A 24281-nucleotide genomic window follows, 5' to 3' on the forward strand; every position below is an offset into this window, starting at 1 on the left:
GAAATAAAGCAGAAATGAAATACATTTGGGACAAAATTGTTCATCCATTTATTTAGTTACTTAGTGACAAAGCAGTCTTGCTGGGCCAGAAGTCTGTCAGGGGCTGGGTACTCCGTGAAATATCATCAGGAGAAAAACCCACGGAGAGCTGGGCATTTTCAAACAAAACGTCAAAATACAAATTTCTAAAGAAAAAAGTAATTTTGGGCAAAATGATTCTAGCTGTCGGTATAGACAATGATATGATGCTTTAATCTAGGGTCTTTCTAGATTCCTGGTTTCGAGCTGCTGAATTCCCAGTCTAAGTAACTGTGCGCGAGCTGCTGGCTGTCAGGCTGGTGGCGGGAGGTGGCACTTAGATGGGGCGACTCACGGTTCCAGAACGGCGCTGTCTGCCAGTGATTGTTGTCATGCGTGAAGCAGGTGAGGCCAGGAAGGCTGCACTCTTCACCCTTCCGCTGCCGCTTCTTCTCCTTCCTCTCTTTCTTCCTCCTGCGGTTCTCCTTGAAAAGCTGCAGTTTGCTGTCTACTTCTTGAGCGGCTTCTCTATTCCAATAGAAGGGACGTTTTAATGATCAGAAAGCACTTTCTCAAGTAAAAATAGGATCGTTGCTATGAATCGCACACACAGATTTAGGCACAAGATAGTAGACACACAATAACAGATGGCCTTACTTTTTCAGAGGGCCTCGAAACACAAAATATAAGCAGCAATATTGGAGACAAACTCATGGAGTGACAACGCTCTTAGAATTTTACTGAGTCTTAACAGGATTGACATTTTCTTCCTTACTGACATGCAAACATTGATGGAAATACATGTCAATGTGAACCAGTAGATCCTGTTGGCCATGCCCTTGGGGCAAGTGGCTTAACTTCCTGGTGGCCCAGAATCTATCAGCCATGAAATCAATGATTGGTCGGATTAGATGACTTGAATTAGGTTTCTAAAATTCTCTGGACAAATCCTACAAAATAGGCTTGGAAAGAATCAAAAAAAAATTCTTTTTTAGTATCTTGATCTTTCCATGAAGGGCTCAAATTTTGTTGAGGCTCAAATATTAAATTCCCTTTACACGCAACTTTTACAATTATTTTAAAAAGATGTCTTTTTCTTCCAACTTATAGAATTCAACACAATTGCACGCTGCTCTGCAGAACACATGGACCTAATTCAGCAAGTCCACAGAAAGCAGTGCATGGAGTACAATCTAGATACCAGACGATACACCAGCAGAGAGCACACACGCAATTAGAGCAGAACTTCAAATGATACCCCCTCCCGGGATTCCAAAAATATCGACTGCCATGGTCCCTTGGCAAGACGTGGGCTTGTTTTCCACTTCTTGAGCTAATGCCCTCCCAGTTGCATCTACTTTTCTTAAGCAGCACCACTTGGAACACAGGAGTCGCAGCAGCCTTTCAGGAAGGCCCCGCCAGAAGTCCTTCACTCCCAGCAAATGTGGCCAACAGTTACTTACTTGAATGGGTGAAGGTGGCTCTTTAATTTCTCTTGCTTTTTCACACCTTTCTCTTTGTTGTAATAGCTGCAGGCAAGAAGGTTGAAAAGTGAGTCTTCATAATCGTGCATTTGATCAAACAGTTGATTTATAAAATGGAAGCAAAATACAAGGTAGGCAGTTATTTTGTTGTATGTAACAATCTTAAGTTAATGGGACTTCTTTTTTTAAGCTTCTGCTTAGGTTTATGACATGTTTAATTTGACATAAATGGTTTAGATCATCACAATATATGATATCAATTTAGTAAGCTCTCTATTGGTAAAAGAGAGAAACAAGCCTAACGTGCATCACTGCAGCTTGTGTGCAAATGAGACCACGGATGGACACACACACACCTCTGTTTATTGCAGCCACACTCCTCAGGTTTCCTTCTCTTTAGATGTCCTCTCACTTCTCTTAAATTCTTAATTTTATCTTGCAAAGCCTCAATCTGGAAAACACGCATGTCAACAGTGGCATTTTAAGATCAAAATTTTCTATACAAAGCATCTTCCCTTCCACCCTGTTTTCCGTGTTCCACAATGACAGCTATTCATCTGAGATGATAATTAATTTGGAAACAAGCTGGGCCTAGAATATGTCTACCTCTATATTCCAACCGATGTGTTATAATAAACATTAACAGCTGGCTCTTTTATAATTGAATCATTTTGCTCACAGAGACTTCAAGAGGTCATGCTTTTTTCACCTTCTATTTTGTTTTCAGTCAGGACTATCACAGTGTCACTGGAGAAGCAGAAGCAGCTTGTTCTTCTATTCTTCGCATAATTATAAAAAAGATGAGTGCACACAGCAGGGCTGGCAAGTGGGGTGGGCTTTTGGAATATACCTTCCAGTTACGTGGCCATGGCTCACCTCTTTATCAATGTATGCCTTGTGGTCCTTCCAGGCTCTGGCTGATTGATAAAGTTCTCTCTCACAATGGATTGTATCATTTGGAAGAATAAAGCATCTGCAAAAACCAAGCAAACAACATTAGAAATAGGTTTCTATGCTAATATTAAAAAGCATTAAAAATAGCCAAGGGAACTTCATTATCCTCTATACCAGAGGTCCCCAGCCCCCAGGCCATGGACCAGTAGTGGTCCGTGGCCTGTTAGGAGCTGAGTGGCACAGCAGGAGGTGCGCGGGGGGCAAGCGAGTGAAGCTTCATCTGTCGCTCCCCATCTCTTCCCATCGCTCGCATTACCGCCTAGACCATCCCCTGCTCCCTCCCCGCCCATGTAGAAAAATTGTCTTCCATGAAACCGGTTCCTGGTGCCAAAAAGGTTGGGGACCGCTGCTCTAACTGCTTAATTTGGATGCAAGCAGTTACCTGGAGCTGAGCTACAGACAAGGATAAGTGGGAATGTTTCCTGGCTACTGGTGAGGACAGAGGATGGTATCAGAGAGACGCCATCACGAAGATCAAGGCAACATTCAATATTCACGTCCCCGTGAACAAATATCACCCCCCCCTAAACTCCACTTTCGAAAGCCCCACCAAATACTGTAGGAAAAAAAATGAAGTTCTCACAGCTGTAACGGAAATGGTTGATTTGAAGAAATACAGAGTTAGAAGGTGGTTATTCATCCAACCTATTTTGTTACAAAGAGCCTGCCTGAGGTGCCCCATTAAGTTTGAAGCAAAGAAGCAGCCCCAGGGATGGACAGCAGGTGGGATGGGGGAGCAAATCAACACTGAATGAGAAACAAACCCGGGTGTAAATCTTTTAGCATCTAACCATAACCGCTGCAGGCACCAGGAGACCCGTCCCAGAGATAAAAATCCTGGCAGGGCTCACAGCACCCCACCTCCCTAAAGTGATGAAATGCAAGAGAAAACAAAGATCTCGCTAAAAAATTCAGAAAGAAAAGATTTCTCTATCAAGAGAGCACACAGATTTTGGAAGGAACTGAAGAACCAGGGTAGTCAGTTAAAGCCGAGGGGAATCACCTCCCTCCCCATCTCCGTGACTCTCTGGGATCTGGAGAGGTCAGGTGTTTCTGCATCTCATATCCATCCTCAACCCACGCCACCTTCCTGGAAGCTTCTCCGGGACCCAGAGTCCTCCCTTGGGCTGTGTTTCATTTCTGAGACCCTCACACGGTAACTGCTCTGAGCCGCAGTGCCCACGCAGCGAGAGCCTTTCCAGCCCTGGTAACGGCTTCCATGTGTTTTCTAGACTCCACAAAGGTAACTGCTTCAGGGCAGAACTCCACTCCTGCTGAGTCAAGATGTGACAGCATCACTCTGGCTAAATGCCCAGCTGATCAGCCTTCATGTGAAACTGACCCAAAGCAAACGTCCAAATCTATGACTGTTTGGACTCCTTGTTGCTTCTTTAACCCCCAGGTATACATCGGCCAGCTCTAGGAACACCGTACTGCTGAGTGACACCGCTTTTTGTAAAGGGGCAAAATCGTATGATATGGAGGGATGACTCTGAACTCAACCCCCGTGAACACAAAGCCTTCCTACTTGTGCGTCACTCGGACAGTGGCGGGCAGGCCCACGGCATTGCCGCTCTCGGCCAGCATCGCGTCCCCATCACCGCCGCTGCTGGCCTGGCGGCCTCTGGGCCCCTGGCGACCTTCATCATGACGCTTGGCAATGTTTCGCGGTCGCAGGACTTGCAGTTCTTCTTCTTCCAGGTTTATGTCATATATTTCGCCTTCAAATTCGACTGACAAGGAGCGTGTCTGCCGGGTATGGACAAATCTGGGCTTGTACTCTGGAAATAAGGGCAGACAGGTTAACACAGATGGCCAGGTGTAGTTTAGGAGGGAAGAAAATGATCGCCAGGCTTGGTGAGCATTTTAGGAAGGGGCAAGCAGCACACACTGCATTGCTGAGGGGCACATCATGGTGCAGTGGCCGGTCCATGGGAATCCACACTGGGAGAGGCAGGCTATGGTCCAGGCTTTGCAAGTGCAGAGCAGTGTGCTGGATGGTGTGTTTCTCTGGGTCTCAGGCCTTTCATCCCTCAAGTGAGGGGGTAGATCTAGGTGATCTCTAAGACCCTTTCCCCTTAGGGTAGGCTGTGAACTTCTACATCAAGTTTTCAAAGTGAACTACAAGGCAGTTTGGATAAAACTGTTAGTAACAGTAATGACTATAATTAGATTTAATAGTAAAACTATTAATAATAGTAATGACTATAATGAGCTTTTGCTGTGTATTATTCCCGTCATCCTTATCTCTAATGCACAATCGTGAAAGACAGGAATTATGACAATAAATCCTCACATTAAAAAATCTATCAGATTGTCAAAACAAGCTCATGAATTTGTTATCGTCTTTATATTACGGTGAGAAAACTGAAGCTTTGAATGTTACATACTTTTGCCAGGTGACGCAGCCAATAGTTGTGGGATCTCAGACTACAACCTATCAGATTCTAAAGATTACAGTCTTCCCACGACACTGGGCTGTTTTTTCAAAAAGGTGAATGCTCCAGACACCTTCTATTTGCACAAACAATAGAAGATTGCTCTAAGAAAAATTAAATTTTGCAAATGCTTTCATCAGCCAACTGACTAAATGCCTGGCAGATGGACAGTAATGCCAGGGGGGGTGAGTGGGCTTTCTGGTCACCGGAGACCACTGTCAAGGCTCACTGTGGGCTAGATAAGAGCTTTAACATACACACACTGGTCCCCGCTGGTCAGATGCACTCAGGCTCTGCGGGGGGTCGGGGGTGGCACTCAGTGGCCTTACGTGTCCAGCCTGCTGCTAAAGTAGGAAGAAAGGGAGCACATTGGCTGCGAGATCAGAATCATGTCGCTCTCTGCAGGGTGCTGCTCTCAGAGGAAACGCCCCTGTGCACTGGATCACTGCGAGTGCTCACGAATTCCATCACTACGCAAAAGGGGAACGTCCACTCCTGTTCTCGAATACACAGCACTCCACGTGGCTTGAAAAAGTGGCCCCAGACTTCTTGAGCTGGTGCTCCACACGGAAAAATCAGTGTGTTTTATGGTCAGTGCCAGGGGAGCGACAACTGAACTTCTTGAGAGAAAAGAGGCTTCCCCCACGTCCAGGCTGGACACTGGAGATGGCTTCTGTTAAGGGAGAAGGTCAGGGGTCCTGTCCCTTGTCGTTTTCCCATTTGAAATCTTTGTGTGAATTATTAAACCTGGCATTTTCTCTCAGGAGGAAAGAAGACCTCCAAAGTCAATGATTTTCAGCCTCTGGGGTTATAGATTCCTTTAATATTTTGTTAAAAGTTACGGACATCCAGAAACGTGCATATATACACATAGAATATACTTAAAATTTTGGATAAAATGCTAGAGGCTCACGATCCTATAAAGTTCATCTGTGAAGGCCAGGGTAAAAAAGCCTGTTCTAAGAGCTTCCATTGCACTCTAGTGAATGATTTGATTTCCTGGTTTTGGGCATAGAATTTAATTTAATGTATCCTGCTTTCCAAAACCAGTTCAGAAAGGCGTTATCATAGAAATAAGTCACTTTTCACATTAAGCCACTAGATGGCACTAGACTCTCACTCTTTTATGGAAGGTGCTGCTTCATAGGAATCTGATAGTTGCCTGATAAGAGTTTTTATAAAGAAAATGCTAGGCAGTGCTTCTCATGCTGAATTCGACTAGTTGGACCCTGCCAGTCAATAAGAGGAATTAGAAACATATATTATCCTAAAACAGATATGCCGTTTAAAAAAGCATTTATGCTTCTCCTATTAGTTAAATGCACAAGCACTGAAACCTTGGATTCTTCTTTTCTTTCTTTTTAAGTGTGCATATGTTTTGTGTCTGCTGCTTTTACTGAATATATTTTCATCCTAAGCTTAATATTCACAAAGCAAAATTTCAAATGACCTCAGCTTTCATATTGTAAACAGAACTATTATTTGCTTTTAGCCCCAAACCTGTGCATTGATAATATCTAACATGTAGACGGATCAAGACGTTTTTGTCTCCCTAACATCCATTCCCAAAGGCCTTGGCCTGCCGCTGAGAGGGTCACAGAGAATGGCTTACTCGGGGTCCCCTGGTTCCTCAGGTACTGCCTCTGACTCTTTCTCTGGTTTCTGCTGGCCTGATAACCGGCATCTCCACAATTGCACTCTTTGTCCTTGTCGTGGAAGCTGCGAGAGAAGAGGGGCCTCGTGCTGTGCCGGACAGCAAGCAGGTCACCAGACCCCTTGCACTTGTGAATCCGAAGCTTGCCAGACGCGTCCTCGACACACCGCCACTTCTGCAAAAGCCAACGTGAGAGCAAGTTACCCATCCCGAGTCAGGTGTTCCTGATTAAGGACTGCTGCTTTTGTTTTTAGAACCCTGGCGACACCATTAAAAAGAGCCAAGGACAAAAGGCCAGCTTTTAAGTGACCCTGGAATACGTTGACTCCTGTTCTCTTAGGTATTTCCTTCACTGCAGGCAAATACAGATGACCACAAAATCACGGGAAATCAGAGCTACCTCAATGACACCAGAGCCAAAAATTGATATATAAATCCTCAGCATCCAGACTAAACAGAGTCTTGAATGAAACACGTAAAAGCCCTTACTTAACTCACCAAGCCACAGAGCACAGCTGTCAGGGCTGTTTTCACCAGACCCTTCTTTTTCTGGAAAAACAAACGTGGCCGCTTTGTTCTCTGTCCTTGAATTTTCTAATGCGAGCCCGGGAAGAGTGGCACATGAGGAAGACAGAGATGAGTTTAATCTGAGTCCATCACGGGGCAAGGCAAAGTTCACACAGCCCAGACATTAGCAGATGTGCCAGGCTTTCTCTGTGCTTTTTCTTATCCTTCTACACACAGCGCACAGCCCGCAGAACAAGATGCTCCCTAAAGAGGAAGGTTCACCTCCTCGGAGACACGCATGAGGAGCTGGGCCTGGGTTTTCTAGTTCGAGCTTTCTCTCAAGACAGCCACAGAGCTTGCAGGCTAAATTCCAGATGAGTATGCCCCAGGATCGGGTCTCAGTGCCCCCCACCCTGCTTCGTGAGTATCAAACCTGGCTGCAATAACAGCGCTTTCTTTGCCTGGGGGTTATTTCATGTGATCCTCTATAACTGACTTAAAGATCTAATCACCTTCCTTTTACTTTTCATTTTCCCCTTTCTCCCTCCCTAAAATGTGAATCTGGCAAACAGGAAGAACAATGACTTTTATTTTAAGTTGATCGTGTTTGTTACAACATGCTACAGTGTAGTATTATCAAACTTGTGTCTTTTTTTTTTTCCCTTCCATGTATGAGTGTCACCTGTGTACAATTTTTATTGATACTTCTTTTCTTTAAACAGACACATTTCTAAACTGTGGCCAAAGCAATAATACTTGTAAAATTATGCGTTTGTTGTGCCAGTTATGTATTTTCAAATATATATTAAAGTAAGTGAAAAATTATTGGGTTGGCCAAGAAGATCGGGTTTTTCTGTAACATCTTATGGAAAAACCCGAACGAACTTTTTCGCCACCCCAATGTCAGATAAAAGATGTTCTTTCAGGCACCATGTAAAATGATCGCATATATCCCTTTGTTGTACCTGTATCATTGGGGAACATCTTGTCCTAATGCAAGGTGAAGTTTGGCCAAGGGTCCCAGATGGCTTGGTTAGCAGAAAAATGACACTTGTGTACAAAATAGTATAGAGCCCTTCACAATGGACCACGATGCTTATCAGTTTGTTTTCTCTTAACAGAGTCATATGCCTTCAGTGGGTGTTGAATTATCACAGCCGCCTTTGTGCTTCTACCACAGAGTTCCCAAATCCCCAGTATACAGAACTTGTACTGTAATTTCACTTTAACCTCTATACACTCTTCGTGCTATTGAATTAAATTACTTCAAGATACACCAGGTTACAACCTTCTTTAGTGGCTTGGCCAGAATGTCTTGAATGTTCACATCTCCATCCAGAGAAGCAGGAGCTCAGAAGAGAAGGCCACTGACTACCTATCTACAAAGCCATGAAAAGATAAGAAGACAAGAGTAATCTAAGGACTAACTAAATTAGAGATGATTTAACTAAAAAAAAAAAAAAAAAAAAGACCCAAAAACGTGAATTCAAATCGATAAGGCATGCGGCGGGAGTTACATCTGATCAGTGGTTCTCACACTTGATTGGACACTGGGACTTTTCCAAAGCTCCCCTGGTGATTCTAATGTGCAGCTGGGTTAAGAACCATTGCTTTAGATTCACAGCTGGTTACCGGACTTCTTTGCAGCTGGATCCCACAAGGAGGGCAGAAGGGATATATTTAGGTCTAAGGAGCTCAGATGGATGAGTCTTTGAGAGGGATGTGTATTTTTGAGTGTGACTGTGAAAAGAAATGTGTCTAGAAATGTACTGTTGTAACCAGGTCAGAAAATGACTCCAGTTGAACAGATGGACACTTTCAGCCTACACTGACAGGACAATGTGCTTTGTTTAAGAGTAACCAGTTCTCCTCACTCTCTCTCCTAACCCTAACCCTAACTGTAACAGTTAGTTGACAAGTGACAGGCTTAGTCTTCATACACTCTTAGCTGAAAACTGCATGTAGCTGGTTCCATGCAGTTTTTTAACACGGAGACCAGTGATTTCCAGGCCTGGGTTCACAGCACTCCTAGATATGTCCAATTAGCTTGAGGAGGTGCCAGGAAATTCTCAAAAAAGTTCTCTGAGACTCACGTACAACTCCATTAAGAAATAATTAAATGTCATTTAGAATTCTTGCTTGTGAAAAGTGTCACTAAAATAAATAACATTTCATAGCTCCAAAAAGTTTGGGAATCAGTGGTGCTTGAGTATCTATATCTGTATCTGTCTTAAATCCAAATGGTTTAAGACATATCCATCCTCCTGAAATGCTACCTCAAGCATTCAAAAACCAAGAGTTGACTACTTAATGTCTGTAGTAGCAAAAGAAGGCATCGGTGGATGCACAATTCACAGCCAAGCAGAAGCTTAAGATGTGCTCTATTTTCTATTAGACAAAAAAAATATGGTTAACTTTATTCTTGAAAAATGATGGTCTTATGTCTTCTTGTGTCCCAATTGATATCAACTTTAGTACACATACTAATTTTTAAAGCACCCAACTACACTGAAAACCTTCCTTAGTTTTATAACCACAATGCATTAAAATTTTTCTTTTTTTTTTTCTTTTTGCCCTGTAAGAGCTGAAGGGACAAGTAGATTCCTGTAGAACACAAAAATATAGGCAAAATTTTTAGTGACTTAGCCTATTTGGATTACAACCTGCATTTCCCATTAGCCAAATTCCTTGTTGATTTCCTATGGGACAGAGATGAAGAGAAAGTGTGTTTCTTTCCTGAAGAGTTGAATTTAACCACATGTAAGGTCTGGCGTGGTCCTTGGCGTGGATGATGTATCATACAAACTCAAATAGACATACATGCATGCACATGTACACACACGCACACACACATACACCCACAAACACCGCATACATACATATACCCGCACACATTCTTGTATAAAACAGGAGCCACTGACAAAAAAGCCAATTATTTTCTGTACCTTGGACTCTCTGAACAAGTCATAGACCCTATTAGATAGAGTAATTATCTAGAGGCTTTGAAAACCTCAGCAGCAAGCATACTAGGAATTTTAATGAAATGTAATTACCACACACTGGCCACAGTCATCTCAGTGTCTGATATCATGACAGTTTTTATGGCTGAGCAATCAAACCTGGAAATAGTGGCAACTAAACGGTCACCTTACTTAGAGAGTTTATAGAGGGAGGCGGAGAAAGAGAACTTTTAAAAGAATTGCTCTGAAACACGCTGCAAGCCATTTACAGGCTCCAAATAATGAGATGACTTTGCATTGCAGAAGAGCTGCCAGAATCAGATGAGAGCCTGAGCTCAGGCGAGGTTAATGCGACGTGGAATCAGCCTCAGAAATGAGCTTCGTTAAGTCAGCGCCCTCCCGAAATACAGACGGCACACTGCCTCGCTTTCATCTATGTTTTTGGACTTTATCGGTAAATCAGTTAATGGTCAGATCCAGTTTTGTCCATCTTCTCCAACCACTCACTCCTGCAAATTCCTTTTCTGATTTCTGGGACACCACTTCAGTCCTCCTCCTGCCTCTCTGACGTATGAGTCTGTGCTGATAATTTAGCGCACATTTATTCCACAAATATTTGTGTACATCTACTGTGGGCGAGGCGCTCGATAAAACTATTTCAATAATTCCAAAGTTATTATTATTTCATTTTAGCCTTTCCAACTACACTGAAACTTGGGATGAAGGGCAAGGACCAAGTCTCTTACTCCTGAATTGTTCCCTGAAGTTAGCTCAGCATTGAATCACTCCATTTAATAATTATGTCTTAATGTTTTTGATGGATTATATGTAACTTAAGGTAAATCACACCTGATGAAGAAGAGAAGGTTGGCTATTTTGGTTCAAGGAATCATGTGTGCAGCTCTTTGGGTGGAATCCAACCTAATGAGAAATGTCACGTTATCATCACCTATTAAACTCTTACTCGATATAAGGTACTGGTGTAGAGTGCTTTATGTAAAGATTTATTCATTTACTGTTCACAATAACCTAAAGTGCTACCATAATTCATTTATTGGAGTAGGGTTTTGTAGTAGTGAATATCACCTATAGTCTGCCTGGGACTTGGGAGTGGCATTTCATACCCATATTGATGTGGCTTAGTGGGAAAGTCTGGACTTACAAGCCAGAAAAGCCTGGATTTGAATATCAGCTTTATCACATTGCTATGGGGCCTGGGGCAACTCAGCTACACAATCTAAGTTTCTGCAGGGTCATGAGCACTAGAGATAACACATAGGAAGAACCTAGCACATGGCAGGCACTCAACAAAGATAGCTGCTATTATTTTTATTCTTATTATTGTTACACACAGTTTATTATTTAAAGAAATTGATCTAATGTAAACTTGATGAGACGTAGCCATTTTTAATGGAGCTAAGTATTGGGTTAGGGATCTGAAGACCTCAATTTTAATTTTCCTTTGCTGCTAGCTCTATGGCCTTGAGCAAACTGCAGAATCTCTTTGTTCTTCCAGATTCCACATCTGGTAAAATAATACTTGCTCCTCCTGGCTTTAAGGATATGTCATGAGAATAAATGGCCGAGTGTTTTCGGAGTTCTGAGGAAAAGATGCACTACATGAATCCAGAGCAGAACTATTATAACTGACCTTTAAAAAGGCTATCCAGTCCTTGGGCAAGTTACTGTTCCCTGGTTGTAAACTGTCTTAAATATAGTAATTAGTATTTAGTGGGGAGACTGCGAGCTTTGAATCACACAGATCTTGGTTTGAATGCAGACTTGTCACCCTCCTAACTGTGCGACTTTGCTCAAGTTACTTTCCTGTCTTAAACTCATATTTACAACAGGCATAATATCTATTTTTCAGAAGAGTTTTCAGGTGTAAAATGTTCCATGTAAAATACTCAGCATAGTATGAGATGGTGATAGAACTTCGGTTACTTCCCTTTCCTGAAGTGACCACTAGAGGATCATTATAGTTTCTATGTTTTGAACTGTATATATTTCTCAGATTGATTAAGAATGTTCTGTATTCTTATTTAGACCTACTTATACCCATTTTCATGAGGAAGAAAAAAACTTTGGCTACAACTTGTTCGAAGATACACTGCAATGAAAGCTTAATTTTACACACATGCACACATGCACATTAGTTTTCTATTATTATACGTCTTACTACATGGATTTGGTCCTAATTCGGGTCAAATCATATTCTCTGAGATGCAACTACAATACAGTAATTTTCTGATAACCTGATTATCCTTTAAGCCAGTGCCAACATCATGGAAAGCAGTTACCTGCATGTGGACATGTGTTTAGAATTTTCATCTAGGGTGAGGGTGGGCAAAATGGGTGAAGGGGGTCAAAAGGTACAAATTTCCAGTAATAAAATAAATAAGTCCCCGGGAGTGTAATGTACAGCATGGTGACTACAGTTCGTAACACTCTATTGCATATTTAAAAGTTGCTAAGAGAATAAATCTTAAAAGTTCTCATCACAAGGAAAAAATATTTGGGATTGACCTATGTACACTACTATGTATGAAGTAGATGGCTGGTGAGGGCCTACTGTATAGCACAGGGGGAAGAAAAAAGAAGGTACCATCTGTTTGCAGGACATATATTAAGTTAATCTTAAAAATGCATTCCAGGGACTTCCCTGGTGGCACAGTGGTTAAGAATCCCCCGGTCAATGCAGGGGACACGGGTTCGAGCCCTGATCCAGGGAGATCCCACATGCCGTGGAGCAACTAAGCCCACGAGCCACAACTACTGAGCCTGTGCTCTAGAGCCCACGAGCCACAACTACTGAGTCCGCATGCCATAACTACTGAAGCCCACACACCTAGAGCCCGTGCTCCGCAACAAGAGAAGCCACCGCAATGAGAAGCCCATGCACCGCAACGAGGAGGAGTAGCCCCTGCTCGCTGCAACTAGAGAAAGCCCGCCCAGCAACGAAGACCCAACACAGCCAAAAATAAATAAAATAAATTTAAAAAATGCACTCCAATATACATTAGGTGCAGACAAATACTGTTTGATTCCACTTATACGAGGTACCTAGAATAGTCAAATGCATAGTCAGAAAGTACATTGGTAGATGCCAGGGGCAGGGTGGGGTGAGGAGGGGGAATGGGGAGTTAGTGTTTAATGGGGACAGAGTTTCAGTTTAGGAAGGTGAAAAATTCGGGAGATGGATAATGGTGAGAGTTGTACAACAATGTGAATGTACTTAGTGTCACTGAACTGTACAGTTAAATATGGTTAAAATAGTATGTTTTATATTATGTGACTTTTACCACAATTAAAAAAACATTAAAATAAATTTTAACTGTGCAGTGATGGATGGTAACTAGATTTAGTGTGGTGATCACGTCACAATATATGCAAATATCGAATCATTAAGTTGTACACCTGAAACTAATATAATGTTATATGTCAATTATGCTTCAATTAAAAAAAAGAATTTTCATCTCAACACTGGGGAATATAAGACCACATAAGCATCCTTGTTCAAATTGCTACTAACTCAAGCTGTTGTCAAACTTTCTCACAAATACGAAATAGAGTTAGTTGTGCTGAGGAGATTGATCTCCTGCTTTCTCTGAGATGGGGTAAGATGGGATTGGGGAGGGGAAAGGGGAGAGGGAATAGCAGAAGAGACAGAAAATGTTTCCTCCTTTAGATTTTAATGTGAATAACCATTTGTAAAAGTCAGTGTTGGAATGCTGGAAGAAGTATGGTTCTTGCAAATGAGGGAAAGTAAAACTGGTGAACTGACCTTGGCTAACAATCAACAGCTAGTATTTGCTGAGTGCTTGCTATGTGCCAAGGACTACTCCAGCTGCTTGATATATTTAACTCCTATAATCTTTACAGTAACTCCCGGAGGCAGGTACTATTATTACGCCCATTTTACAGATGAAGAAACTGAGGCAGAGTTAGGTTAAGCAACTTGCCCACGGTCACATACCAAGCAAGCAGTGGACCCAGGATGCAATCCCAATGGATGAGGACACCGATAGGAAAGGAGAGTGGTTTGGGGCAGAGTGTGAGGCTGCAGGTGGGCCTCGGTTGAGGGAATGGCACTTGGGAAGACAGAGGTGACAACCTACATGCAGGTGAGAATGTTACGTTTACGAGACAGGGCGGGCGTATCGGGAAATGAGAGCAAAAATTAAATAAGGTGGGCCCACATTACGTAATTGATGGAGAAAGTGTCTGTCCTTAACGTTTGTCTGTTTCTGACTCGTTTGGAACATTATTAAATACGGTTTGATGTTTAACCCTGCGATTTGTATTTTGAAAAATGCAAAGAAGCCAAGCATCTAGGCAGATGCCCAACTGTTCAGACGCATCCTTCAGTGCAGGCTGAAGAGAAGAGGAGGCTTGCCTTCCACGCTGGGCTCCTGTGCAAATGACAGTTCAGCCAGAGCAAGGCACTGGGGGCTCAGTCTTTCTGGCCAGCTTCTCTGGAACCAGGAGAGCCAGGGCAGGGGGAGGTGGGTCAGTGGATGGTTACAAGCCATCCTGTGATCTTAACTAGGGCTCAGTGAGTTTCTGGAAACAGGCAGCCCATTTCTGGCACACTAACAATTCTAGCCAGAACTTACTGGCAAATGTCTTTTTATTCCTGCTCTGTAGCTGGTCACAAAGGGTCTCAGGGACCTCTGGTCAGAGGAATAATTTCGGGATGACGACATAGACCCTGGAGCTAAACCAGCTTACACTCAACATGCTACATTCTAATTTCCTTTGCTTGATGCTGGGGTCCTTTTAGAATTTCAACGGATTTTTTATTTTGTATTGATACAATAGTAGAAAGGCAAACTAAATTACAAAGATGCTGGAATTCAACAACTTTACAAAAGGACATGACATTTGCTTTATAAAAAGAAAACAAGTTGCTTTCTCCTCTTAAATGACAGAGAATATATAAAATGTACTTCAAAATGGAATGCCCAGGAATTTCTCATTTATGTAACTCCTATGTTCTCTGTTGAGCCAAAGTCTTCAGACAGAAGTTGAGTTTGTGCATGAGTGGGTGCCTGTGTGCATACACGCGTGCATGTGTGTGTGTGTAGTGTGTACATAAATACGCTTGGGGGTGCAACGCCAGCTGAGAGGGTGGTGGGAATTCACATTCAGCCTCGTATTAATTCAGGAACATGGAAGTAATGCAAACACATATGTCTGTGCTGTCTTAATTAGTCCCTGCTGGTTGTTTTGTTCACGTGGTGGAGAAGTGATGCCAACTGCCTGGGATCCTGGCCCATTTTAACTGCCTGTTGGCTTCATAGGAATGAAAACAACAGGTAAGATGGCCTGGAACAATAGTAACACCCAACATCCAATGCTTGCACATGCTTTACAGCTCATCTAGCGCTTTACATATATGATATCACTTCTTCCTCCAAAGACAGAGATCAAGTTTCTTTCTTGAGCTAGAAAACCCAAGACTCAGGAGAAATTAAGCTTTTTGTCCAAGAACACGCAACCGAAAGGTAGTGGATGTCAATATTCTAACCCAAACCTTTGAACTTCACATTCTTCTTTCCTATTTACTCCACTTCCTGCATCCACGTTGACCCCAAACCATCCTTCGGTGACCAGGCACGGGGGTCTGGTGAGGGGGCGGTGCACTGTTTCTGTGGGGATTAGGAGTGAAGGGAATGGGGCTAATGGTGCTGATTTTTCCTCTACACCACATAGAGGGTCAAACCAAAGACAAGATGGTGCTGCCTTTGAAGGAAGGCAGTTAACTTTGGTTAGAGGAAGAGAAGCAGGGCACAAGCCATGTGTGAAACCCATGTCAAGGGAAGGAAACCCAAGCAAGTTAGCTCTAGCCTTAGCTGTCGCCTTGTTCCTGAACAATCTCATTATTCTGGACTTATTTTCTTTTCTTCTAAAAGTCAGTGATATTGTAACTAAAAAGATAATCTTCAAAGTGGAGCCAGACAAAAGAGCAAAAGGCCAACATATAACGATTTATAGAATACAGCTATGTCAGGTTAGACTTACAGATTTAATAACTACCTTGAAGAGGCTCAAAATTTTCTCAGTTCTCAGATTCTAAAGCTATGGTTTGAGCACCACCTATAGAAAGAAATCACCATTGGACAGAGTCTAATTCTTTGCTCCACTAATTCAGGCACTTCTCAAAGAGATTGTTCTTTGAGAAGTTCTCATATATTTATGTGATAGAATCCAAATTCAGACTGATTAACATAGAAATAAAGCAGCAGAGGAAAATTCCAGGGAGCCAAATATTAAAGCATTTCATGGGGGCAAAACAAGTTTAGAAAACTATTAATATAAAAAAGCAAAGTGAAGTTTTTAACATAGTCGGCATTCAGCACATGAGTGAAGCGCTTGTGCCAATAATCTAGTTTATACTGCATTTGCCCTTGAGGACATATATTAAAATTTCAGCGCAAGCCATATGGATAGGTTTGCAAAACTGTATACTGAAAGGTAGGCCATGTATCTTATTCTCAAAGGGTTATAAGTCTCGCCACTTAAAGGGCTGAAATAGTAACAAGATCACCAACGTGCATGAGATATATTTAACACCGAACATTTCCAACTCCTGAATAGAAGTAAAATTAGTCTATTGAGGCTGGCTCATAAAAATCATTTTAGAGCTACAAAACAATTCTGAGACTTTAATCATAATAATACTTAGAGCTTCCATAAGAAGGATTTGAAGACTTCAAATTGAAATATAATGAATAGGTCTAAGCTTCTCCACTAAGCACTTGAAATCTGACTTACCAGAGTGCCATGAAGGCCTGGTTTTATCCCTTCCTTCAAGAGCCCTCCCTCCTCACCTTTTTCCACTTCAAAGGGATTCCTGTGTGTGAAAAGGCATGAGGAAATTCAGAGCATATGAGGGTCAAGTAGTTCATTATGAACATCTATTCAATACGCTAGATGCCGTATAAATAGAGTATAATGAGTGAGGCCATTTTAATAATAACGGGGCTATTTATTTAATGTGTCTGATACCTTGGACTGGTGTTGGCTAGTTGTGTGGTTATTTAGAGGTCAGATAAATTAAAAAAAAAAAAAGACTCACAGAAGAATTGAACTTCTCTTCACCTTGTTAGTGAAATTTACCTTGGAAAGCAGCAAGTGGCCGGAGTTTTGGAATTAGAAAACTTATGGATCCCCAGATTGTAAAATGAGGATTCTTCACTCAACGGATGTGAAGATTAAATTGAGCTAATGTGTATAAAACTCTGGGTGCAGTGTCTTACATAAGACAAATGCTCGATAAATGTTATTTTTCTCTTTCCTCCAATTTTGTTCTAAATCGCAATGACTTAGGCAGAAATTCAGTCCCTCTCATCATGACATAGTGTATTTCTCCCAGCTAGCATAGGTTTCCATCAAGAGTGCTTAAAATAACTTGTGTTCCTATGTTCTCACCTTCCTTAAGAACAGATCTGTGTTAATTCATCACAAGGTAATTCTTTAGTTCTTATTGGTAATAGTTGGTGTTCTGGGTAGCCCTGAACTCCCTGGTAATATTTCTATTAATGAAGAGGATTCATTTTAATGAAATATTTGATGTCAGAAATTTTGTGAGCACAGGTAGAAACAATAATCAAACAGAATATGGTTTCCCTTTTCATTCTTCAACCTTGGTCACAGACTCTGTCCTCCTCTCTGGGTTAGATGACATCTGATCTTAGTCGGCGTGGGGAGACCCAATCTCTTGGGGTGATTCACTGTCCAGAGGCTCAGCATCTACCCAAGATCTCTTTTTTTAAATTAATTTTTATTGGAGTATAGTTGCTTTGCAATGTTGTGTTAGTTTCTGCTGTACAGCAAAGTGAATCAGTTATACATATACATATATCCCCTCTTTTTTGGATTTCCTTCCCATTTAGGTCACCACAGAGTACTGAGTAGAGTTCCCTGTTCTGTACAGTAGGCTCTCACTAGTTATCTATTTTATACATAGTCATCTACCCAAGATCTTGATTACGCTGCCTCTCGACCCTTCCTGATGACCAGTTAGGAGGGGCCCCAGGGGTGGAGCTTTCTCCTCAGATGGAACCAGTCTCTGATCTTTCTAACTGGACTACCCATTTCATATGTCTGATATCTTGAACGGATGCTGGCTAATTGGGTGGATATTTGGAAGTCTCTCTCTGAGAGCACCATCTTTTTTAACTGGAGGAAGCCCAAGCAGTGATGAGGAGGCCCAGCTTGGACCACTTAGACACTGCTCAGTCATGGGAAAGATGTCACAGTGAGCACTCCATGACTGCTATGAAGAAATTCTTTATACATAAAGGTACATTATTTGACATGTTGAAAATATTTTACGTTAGAATTAGAGAAGCATGTGAGTCATGGTGCAGAACAGCTGTGTCACTCACCTGCCCAGGTTGTTCACAGGCTGTCTGGTACCTGGCCTGCTGGCACAGTTCTTTGACCCTCTCATATTTGGGCAAATGATTTGACTGTTGGATATTCTTGTTGGATTCTTCCTTCTTACGTAGAAATTTCCTTTGACAGAAAGGGAAGAGCTTCTTATGTGAGAAGGGATCTGAAATGACCTTCGCTGAGACCTGCCTGTTCTTTTTCCTTCCCTGTCTCATGACTCCACATTCTCCAGACAGCAAGAAATTGATATCAAGGGTAAAACCACAGGAACCCCAAATCTCACGAGTCCTTTGCAAAAAATTACAAGCTGGAAACTATGAGGACGAGAGGTCAGGGGAGGAAGAGTCATTTCCTCCAAAATCATTCATTTCAAAACTCTGGGCAGGAACGTTTAGCTTTCCAGGCTCAAAGTTCTTTTTTTGTTAAAAAGCAATGATAGAAAAGCTTTTCTCCCGCTCAGTGTAAGTATGGGGGAAAACAAAGGCACTGGGCATTATAAATCAAAAGGGCAAACCCAGAAGTGACTCAGGAACAGCTACAATCTATTTGGCTCGTCAAAACTAGTAAAGGCACATAAGGAAAAGAAGGAAAAGGGTGTCAGGCAGAAGATGGGAAAGAAGGTTGAGAAAGTTAATTGACTGGTCCAATTAGGAAGCGAGGTGGAGAAATACAACTGTCAATCCACAGCCATGTAAGGGCTGTGGTCCCATCCTTGCAATTCTGATGCAACAATCATTCCTCTGCTGGCCGGGGAAGGATGAGTCGCAAACGTTCAGTCTTATGACTAAGTTTACGAAATCTGCACGCTTAGTAAACCAAAATAAGGGGAAAAACATTCCCAGCAGGGAGAGCTGCCCACTAGGACTGGTGCCCAGAAGCACCCCAGGAACCAATAATTACCCTCTTTCCACGAGGAATGTATCACGCCAAATTTTGGCCTTCTTGTTTGTTCGAAACCTGAAAGCAAAACAATAATATTTACTGTTGGCATTTGGACGTTTTTCCAAACGGATCTGTGCTAACAGTTTATTTAAAGCAACACCTCTCGCTTCCCGCAGACCAGGACACCAGGACTGCATCTCCATTAATACGCTATTCACAAACAGCCAAGAAAGTCTCAGCTCTGCGTGATCCTCAGGTGCAAAGGGTATTTTGCCTCTACCTCTGCCAGCTGCTGCCCAGCTCTGGGAGCCAATGTGCTCGGGGCTGGCTCAGGGGAAGAAAACTGACGCACCTGTTACCTGGCTTTTCCTGGTCCAGGAGTTTGAGGACAGACTTGCCGTCTATGTCAGGAGGTGCGTCGAGCCCAGCAATGTCCAGGATGGTAGGGGCCAGGTCAATGTTTAGAACAATCTGTGGGACTCTGCAAAGGGACAGATGGTCACGCCCCAGACCCAGCACCAGTGGAGGGTGCCACCAGGGCTGTTTTCTCCATCCCAGGGCTCCCTGGCCTTCACTGCTTCTCAGCCTCTCATCTGGTCCCCAAGGGATGTTGGCTGCATCTGGGAGGTGCCTGAGTGGTCAGCAACCAGGGCCGAGAGAAAGACGAACCGGCTCTCACAGGGCTGGAGAGACGCCTGCACCCCTGAACTCTGGCCACACTGCCAGGCAAATTGTGGCCTGATATTTGGTTTTTGTAAGCTGTGTATTTTCTTCTGAAACCCGACAGTCCACCACTCCTCTCTTCAACTAGGGCTTCGAAATCAACCTTCTGAAAAAGGACACAAGGTTTTTATACTTGAATTCAATCCATGCTACCTAGTCTTGCAAACATAGAGCCTTCTCACTCTAGATCTGACACTTCCCTAGGGGTTTCCAGTGATCTGGAGAGACATGATAACATTCTCCAAAGAAGTCCCTCTTACTGCCATCCCCTCCTCCCCAGGATGCAGTGGAATGCAGCAGCGGACGAGACTCGTAGAGGAGACTCAGGATATCTGGGATCTGGGCCCCAAGGCTGCCACCTCCACGATCGGGGACTCTGAGAGAGGCACGTTACCCTGTCTGTGGAGCGTCGTCATTGTGAAATCAGGGGTCCAGGCTGGATGGTCTTTAAGGATCATTCCAGCTTTTGAATTCTACTTGCACTCTTTTCTTTCACTCTTTCCATAATTGGTTCATGTACAAGATCTCATTTTACACAAAACATTCTTTTAATGATTAAAAACACATTTATTTAAGTGGTTGAGTTGCCTCCATTTGAATATTGCCTATTGCTTCCATAATAATATCAGAAGTTTTTCACAGATGCTTTTTAACGGGCAGCACCTGCTCTATGTCTACTAACGGTTACACAAAACATTCTGATCGGTAGGGCATATGAAACCCATTTTACGATGGGAATATCTAGATACAAAGGGATGCAGAGACTTGCTTAAGGTGACAGAAATGGAATTCCAGTCCTTTAGGCTTCTTTTCTTAAAATTTATTTAAATTTATTTAAACTTTATTTAAAGTTCTTAAAATTTAATTTTCTTTAAAAAATTCTTCAGTGATAATTAAAAAATAAAAAACAAGAGGAAGGACTGGTTATTTTTAAAAAAAAAGATTCAAAGAAGGTAAGGGTGATGTCCCTAAAGGTCACATTCTGTGTCTGTGCACACAGCCTCTTGCATTCTGGTAAATTTGAGAGAATTGATCACTGATACAGTGATTTTTCCTTTCTCTTGAAAGAGTATACTTCAGTTAATTTAACATGTGGCAGAGGTGGGGGAGGGGTGGAGCAGGGAGGAGTTTTTTGTCTTCTAAATTACCAACCTACATGCACCCTTTTTGTTTGGATGAAAGGAAACCAGAGCCTGAGATTGGTAATTGAATTATCTCAGACATACACGAGCTATGACAGCTCAATGTGGGAAACAGAGAAATACGTACATCGATCCTGGTTCTACACTTGGACCACGAATAAAGAAAGGCACACGGATATCAAAGTCATATGGCATGGATTTCCCCTTGACCAGTCCAAACTGCCCGATATGGTAACCGTGGTCGGCAGTGTAGATGATGTAAGTATTCTCCAGCTCCCCCGTTTCCACAAGCATATTGTACAGCTGAAACACAGCACAGACACCAGTCAGAAGCAATTGTGATGGCGCAAGATGACAACAGTGTTGCCATGATTTCACCCAAACCTTTTTTCCATTATTTTTAGAAGGCAAGAGCTGCTTTAATAAGGCCGACAAACATGTACATTACCCACATTTTCCAGTTGCCTGCAATCCTGGAGGGAAAAAGTCCAATAACACAGTTGATTTTGTATAATATGTAACTTTTGTGAGTCTGGTACGTTCTATTTAAAGGTTTTGTTTGCCTATTTGGAAAAAAAAAATCCCACAAAACAACCTCCACCACCAAACTTTAAGGTTTTACTTTGAAAAGTCCATTTAAAAGCAAATTTGACTATCATCACTCTTATCTAGTTATCAAGGGTTAAAAACAGGCTACTTCTGAGCCTGATCCAGCTAGATCCAGCCTTCCGGCATGTCTTGTTTGGCTTATGTTTTAAAATTCAGGAAATTTCAAATAAAATTTTTGTATTTCTGGCTTCTTTTAGAAGTCAGAGGACTTGATACTGGATCCACATTCTTACACAACAAAAATTAGTTGAAGTTGAGTAGTTGCTCCTTGCTTTAGATGGGGGCACTTAGTTTCAAGTTCACCACAAGCCCCACCATTCCCTATTGCCTTATACTGGATCTGATTTCGCTATTTACATTATTTGCTTAATTCCTGAAGTTATCTGTGGCCATAGCCCTTGATTTATGATGTCTTGATTTGTATCTCCTCTTTGCTACTGGCTCCACAAGAACCAAGCATGGAGAGGTAATAGAAAGGGGACGAGATAAGGGAGCAATGATAAATTAACTGAACACACACACACACACTCTCTCTCTTAAAATGAAAAACAACAACAACAACAACTACAAAAACAGGATTGGCAAGAATGGGTCTACATAAGGGGAGCTGGACCAAAACCTGTCACTGAGGCAAGTTCGCGTGCTTACCCTTTCCACAGAATCGTCCACTGACATCAAAGTCTGAAGCCGTTTGCGATGTAGAACGTTTGTAAATTCCATGTGGATGGGCAGCATGGGTCCCGTGTACTGCATTATCCAGTGTTTGTCCATATTTGGTGCATAGTTATAACTAGGAGTTCTGCAAGTATCCAGAAAGGAGTCTTACTACATACGCTTTTTAGCCATTTAGAGACATATCTCAAGTTAAAGGCTGTGAAATAACCATTTAGGAAAGATAATTTAGACACTGCTAAAGTATTTTTTTCTCCCATACATCTCTCTGTGTTTATATAGAGATCTGAAGTCTGTACCACCCCAAACAGCACAAGTCCTCTGAAGGTATATGGATTCAAACTTATGAGACCAAGACGGGCAGCTAAAAATCTAATTAGTGCAAGTTCCTTTGGGTCCTTTGACTAAAATGTGTAAAAACACGTCAACGTGGTCGTGGTCATGTTACAGATCTACAGATAAAACTCAGTAATGTGGAAGGGAATGTTCTCATGGTGATGTTAACTCGTAAAATTTTATTGCTAATTAGGCTATGAAATATAGTCACTAATACGTTATGTGCAATGATGAGGAATCAAAATTCAATACATTTTCTTCTCTTGAATTTACTAGGGTATTTTATGGATTACTTACATATCTAGTCTCTCTGAATTTTTCTCATTCCTAACCTTGTTTATAGATACCATTAATTTAATTGGATTAGCTGGAATTATAACCAAGTCTACGGCAATATACATGCTTACCAATAGAGCTATTCATTATAGACAAATCAATATAGGTGCAGGGCATAATTTTTTGTTAACTATAGGGAAGTGGGTTCTGTTGTTCTAGGACAGGTGGTTCAGGCCTATATTTAATCTATTGCAGAGATCCAAGAGGTGTCCATACTTTCCTTTGGGACCACACAAAGCACCTCACCTTCTCTTTGAAGTATTCCCCAACTCCCTGGACCATTAGATGCTGCTACCTCACACTCCCAAAGAACATATCTATGCTAGAACAATTCTCACAGTGAGAAATGTTTGTTTTTCCTTTGACCTCTCCGCCAGACTATAATGTACTTGAATCTTTTCCTTAGCTGATAAGCATATAAGCGTTGCTTAATATTAAAAACTTAGCAAGTATTTACCACGTGTCAGCTATCATGCTAAGTGTTTTATTCACATCGACTCATTTAATTAGCTCAGCTCTTCTGGGATATAGGTTTATCATTCCTACTTTACAGCCGAGAAAACTAAGGCTTAGCAAAGATAAATAACTTTCTCAGGTTAATAAAATTAGCGGGTAATAGAACCCAGGACTTGGTTCCAAAGCCCATTCGCTTTAACAAAATGAAAAGAAAGAATGAGGGGGGTTTCCTGCATCTGAGATTCATATGAACCACAACTGTGCAAATAGCCAGTCTTACAGAATAAGCAACAGTCTATGTTGATCGAGAAATTTGATTACCAGTCTCTGTTCTGGGGAGGATCCTATCAGTGAAAGATGGTGGAAAATGATGACTGAAGGTGACCCTGTGGCATCATTTATTATAAAACTAGAGAAACAATCAGTCGCTGTGAGCCTGGTGAGTCCAGGAGCCTCGACAGTGTTCCAGTGGTTCCATCATGGAGGGAATTTCGCATGGGGGAACTTGGAGTTTCTGAGATGCATGATTGTACACAGGGGTGTTTCCATGAACACAGGGCTCTATAAATGCCACCTGTGACTATACATTTTCTTTTGCCAGTGGATTTGCAGCACCTCTCTTTTAATATTTGAAAATGCTGTTTTGGTACCATTGGTCTTCCTGGTGCAAAAAGTTACCCTGATGATCTGTAAGGATGTGGGTTAACCAG

General features: G+C 42.0%; 1 protein-coding gene across 7 annotated transcripts in view; it reads right to left on the bottom strand.

The window, feature by feature from the left end:
* SULF1 (sulfatase 1) overlaps positions 1–24281 on the bottom strand; it is a 138008-nt gene that overhangs the window by 15482 nt on the left and 98245 nt on the right. For 6 of the 7 annotated variants that reach the window (XM_036830518.1, XM_036830521.1, XM_036830519.1 and 3 more), the window contains 11 exons: positions 22420–22570; positions 21290–21465; positions 19650–19778; positions 19316–19372; positions 18409–18538; positions 6507–6723; positions 3985–4237; positions 2379–2475; positions 1859–1953; positions 1482–1547; positions 374–546 (listed from right to left, as the gene is read on the bottom strand). In XM_036830518.1, the coding sequence (XP_036686413.1) occupies positions 374–546; positions 1482–1547; positions 1859–1953; positions 2379–2475; positions 3985–4237; positions 6507–6723; positions 18409–18538; positions 19316–19372; positions 19650–19778; positions 21290–21465; positions 22420–22570 (1544 nt within the window). The remainder of the gene's footprint in view (positions 1–373; positions 547–1481; positions 1548–1858; positions 1954–2378; positions 2476–3984; positions 4238–6506; positions 6724–18408; positions 18539–19315; positions 19373–19649; positions 19779–21289; positions 21466–22419; positions 22571–24281) is intronic. The other variant, XM_036830522.1, reaches the window with a different exon arrangement.

Source organism: Balaenoptera musculus, chromosome 17, assembly GCF_009873245.2.
Source record: "Balaenoptera musculus isolate JJ_BM4_2016_0621 chromosome 17, mBalMus1.pri.v3, whole genome shotgun sequence".
NCBI classification, from domain to species: Eukaryota; Metazoa; Chordata; class Mammalia; order Artiodactyla; family Balaenopteridae; genus Balaenoptera; species Balaenoptera musculus.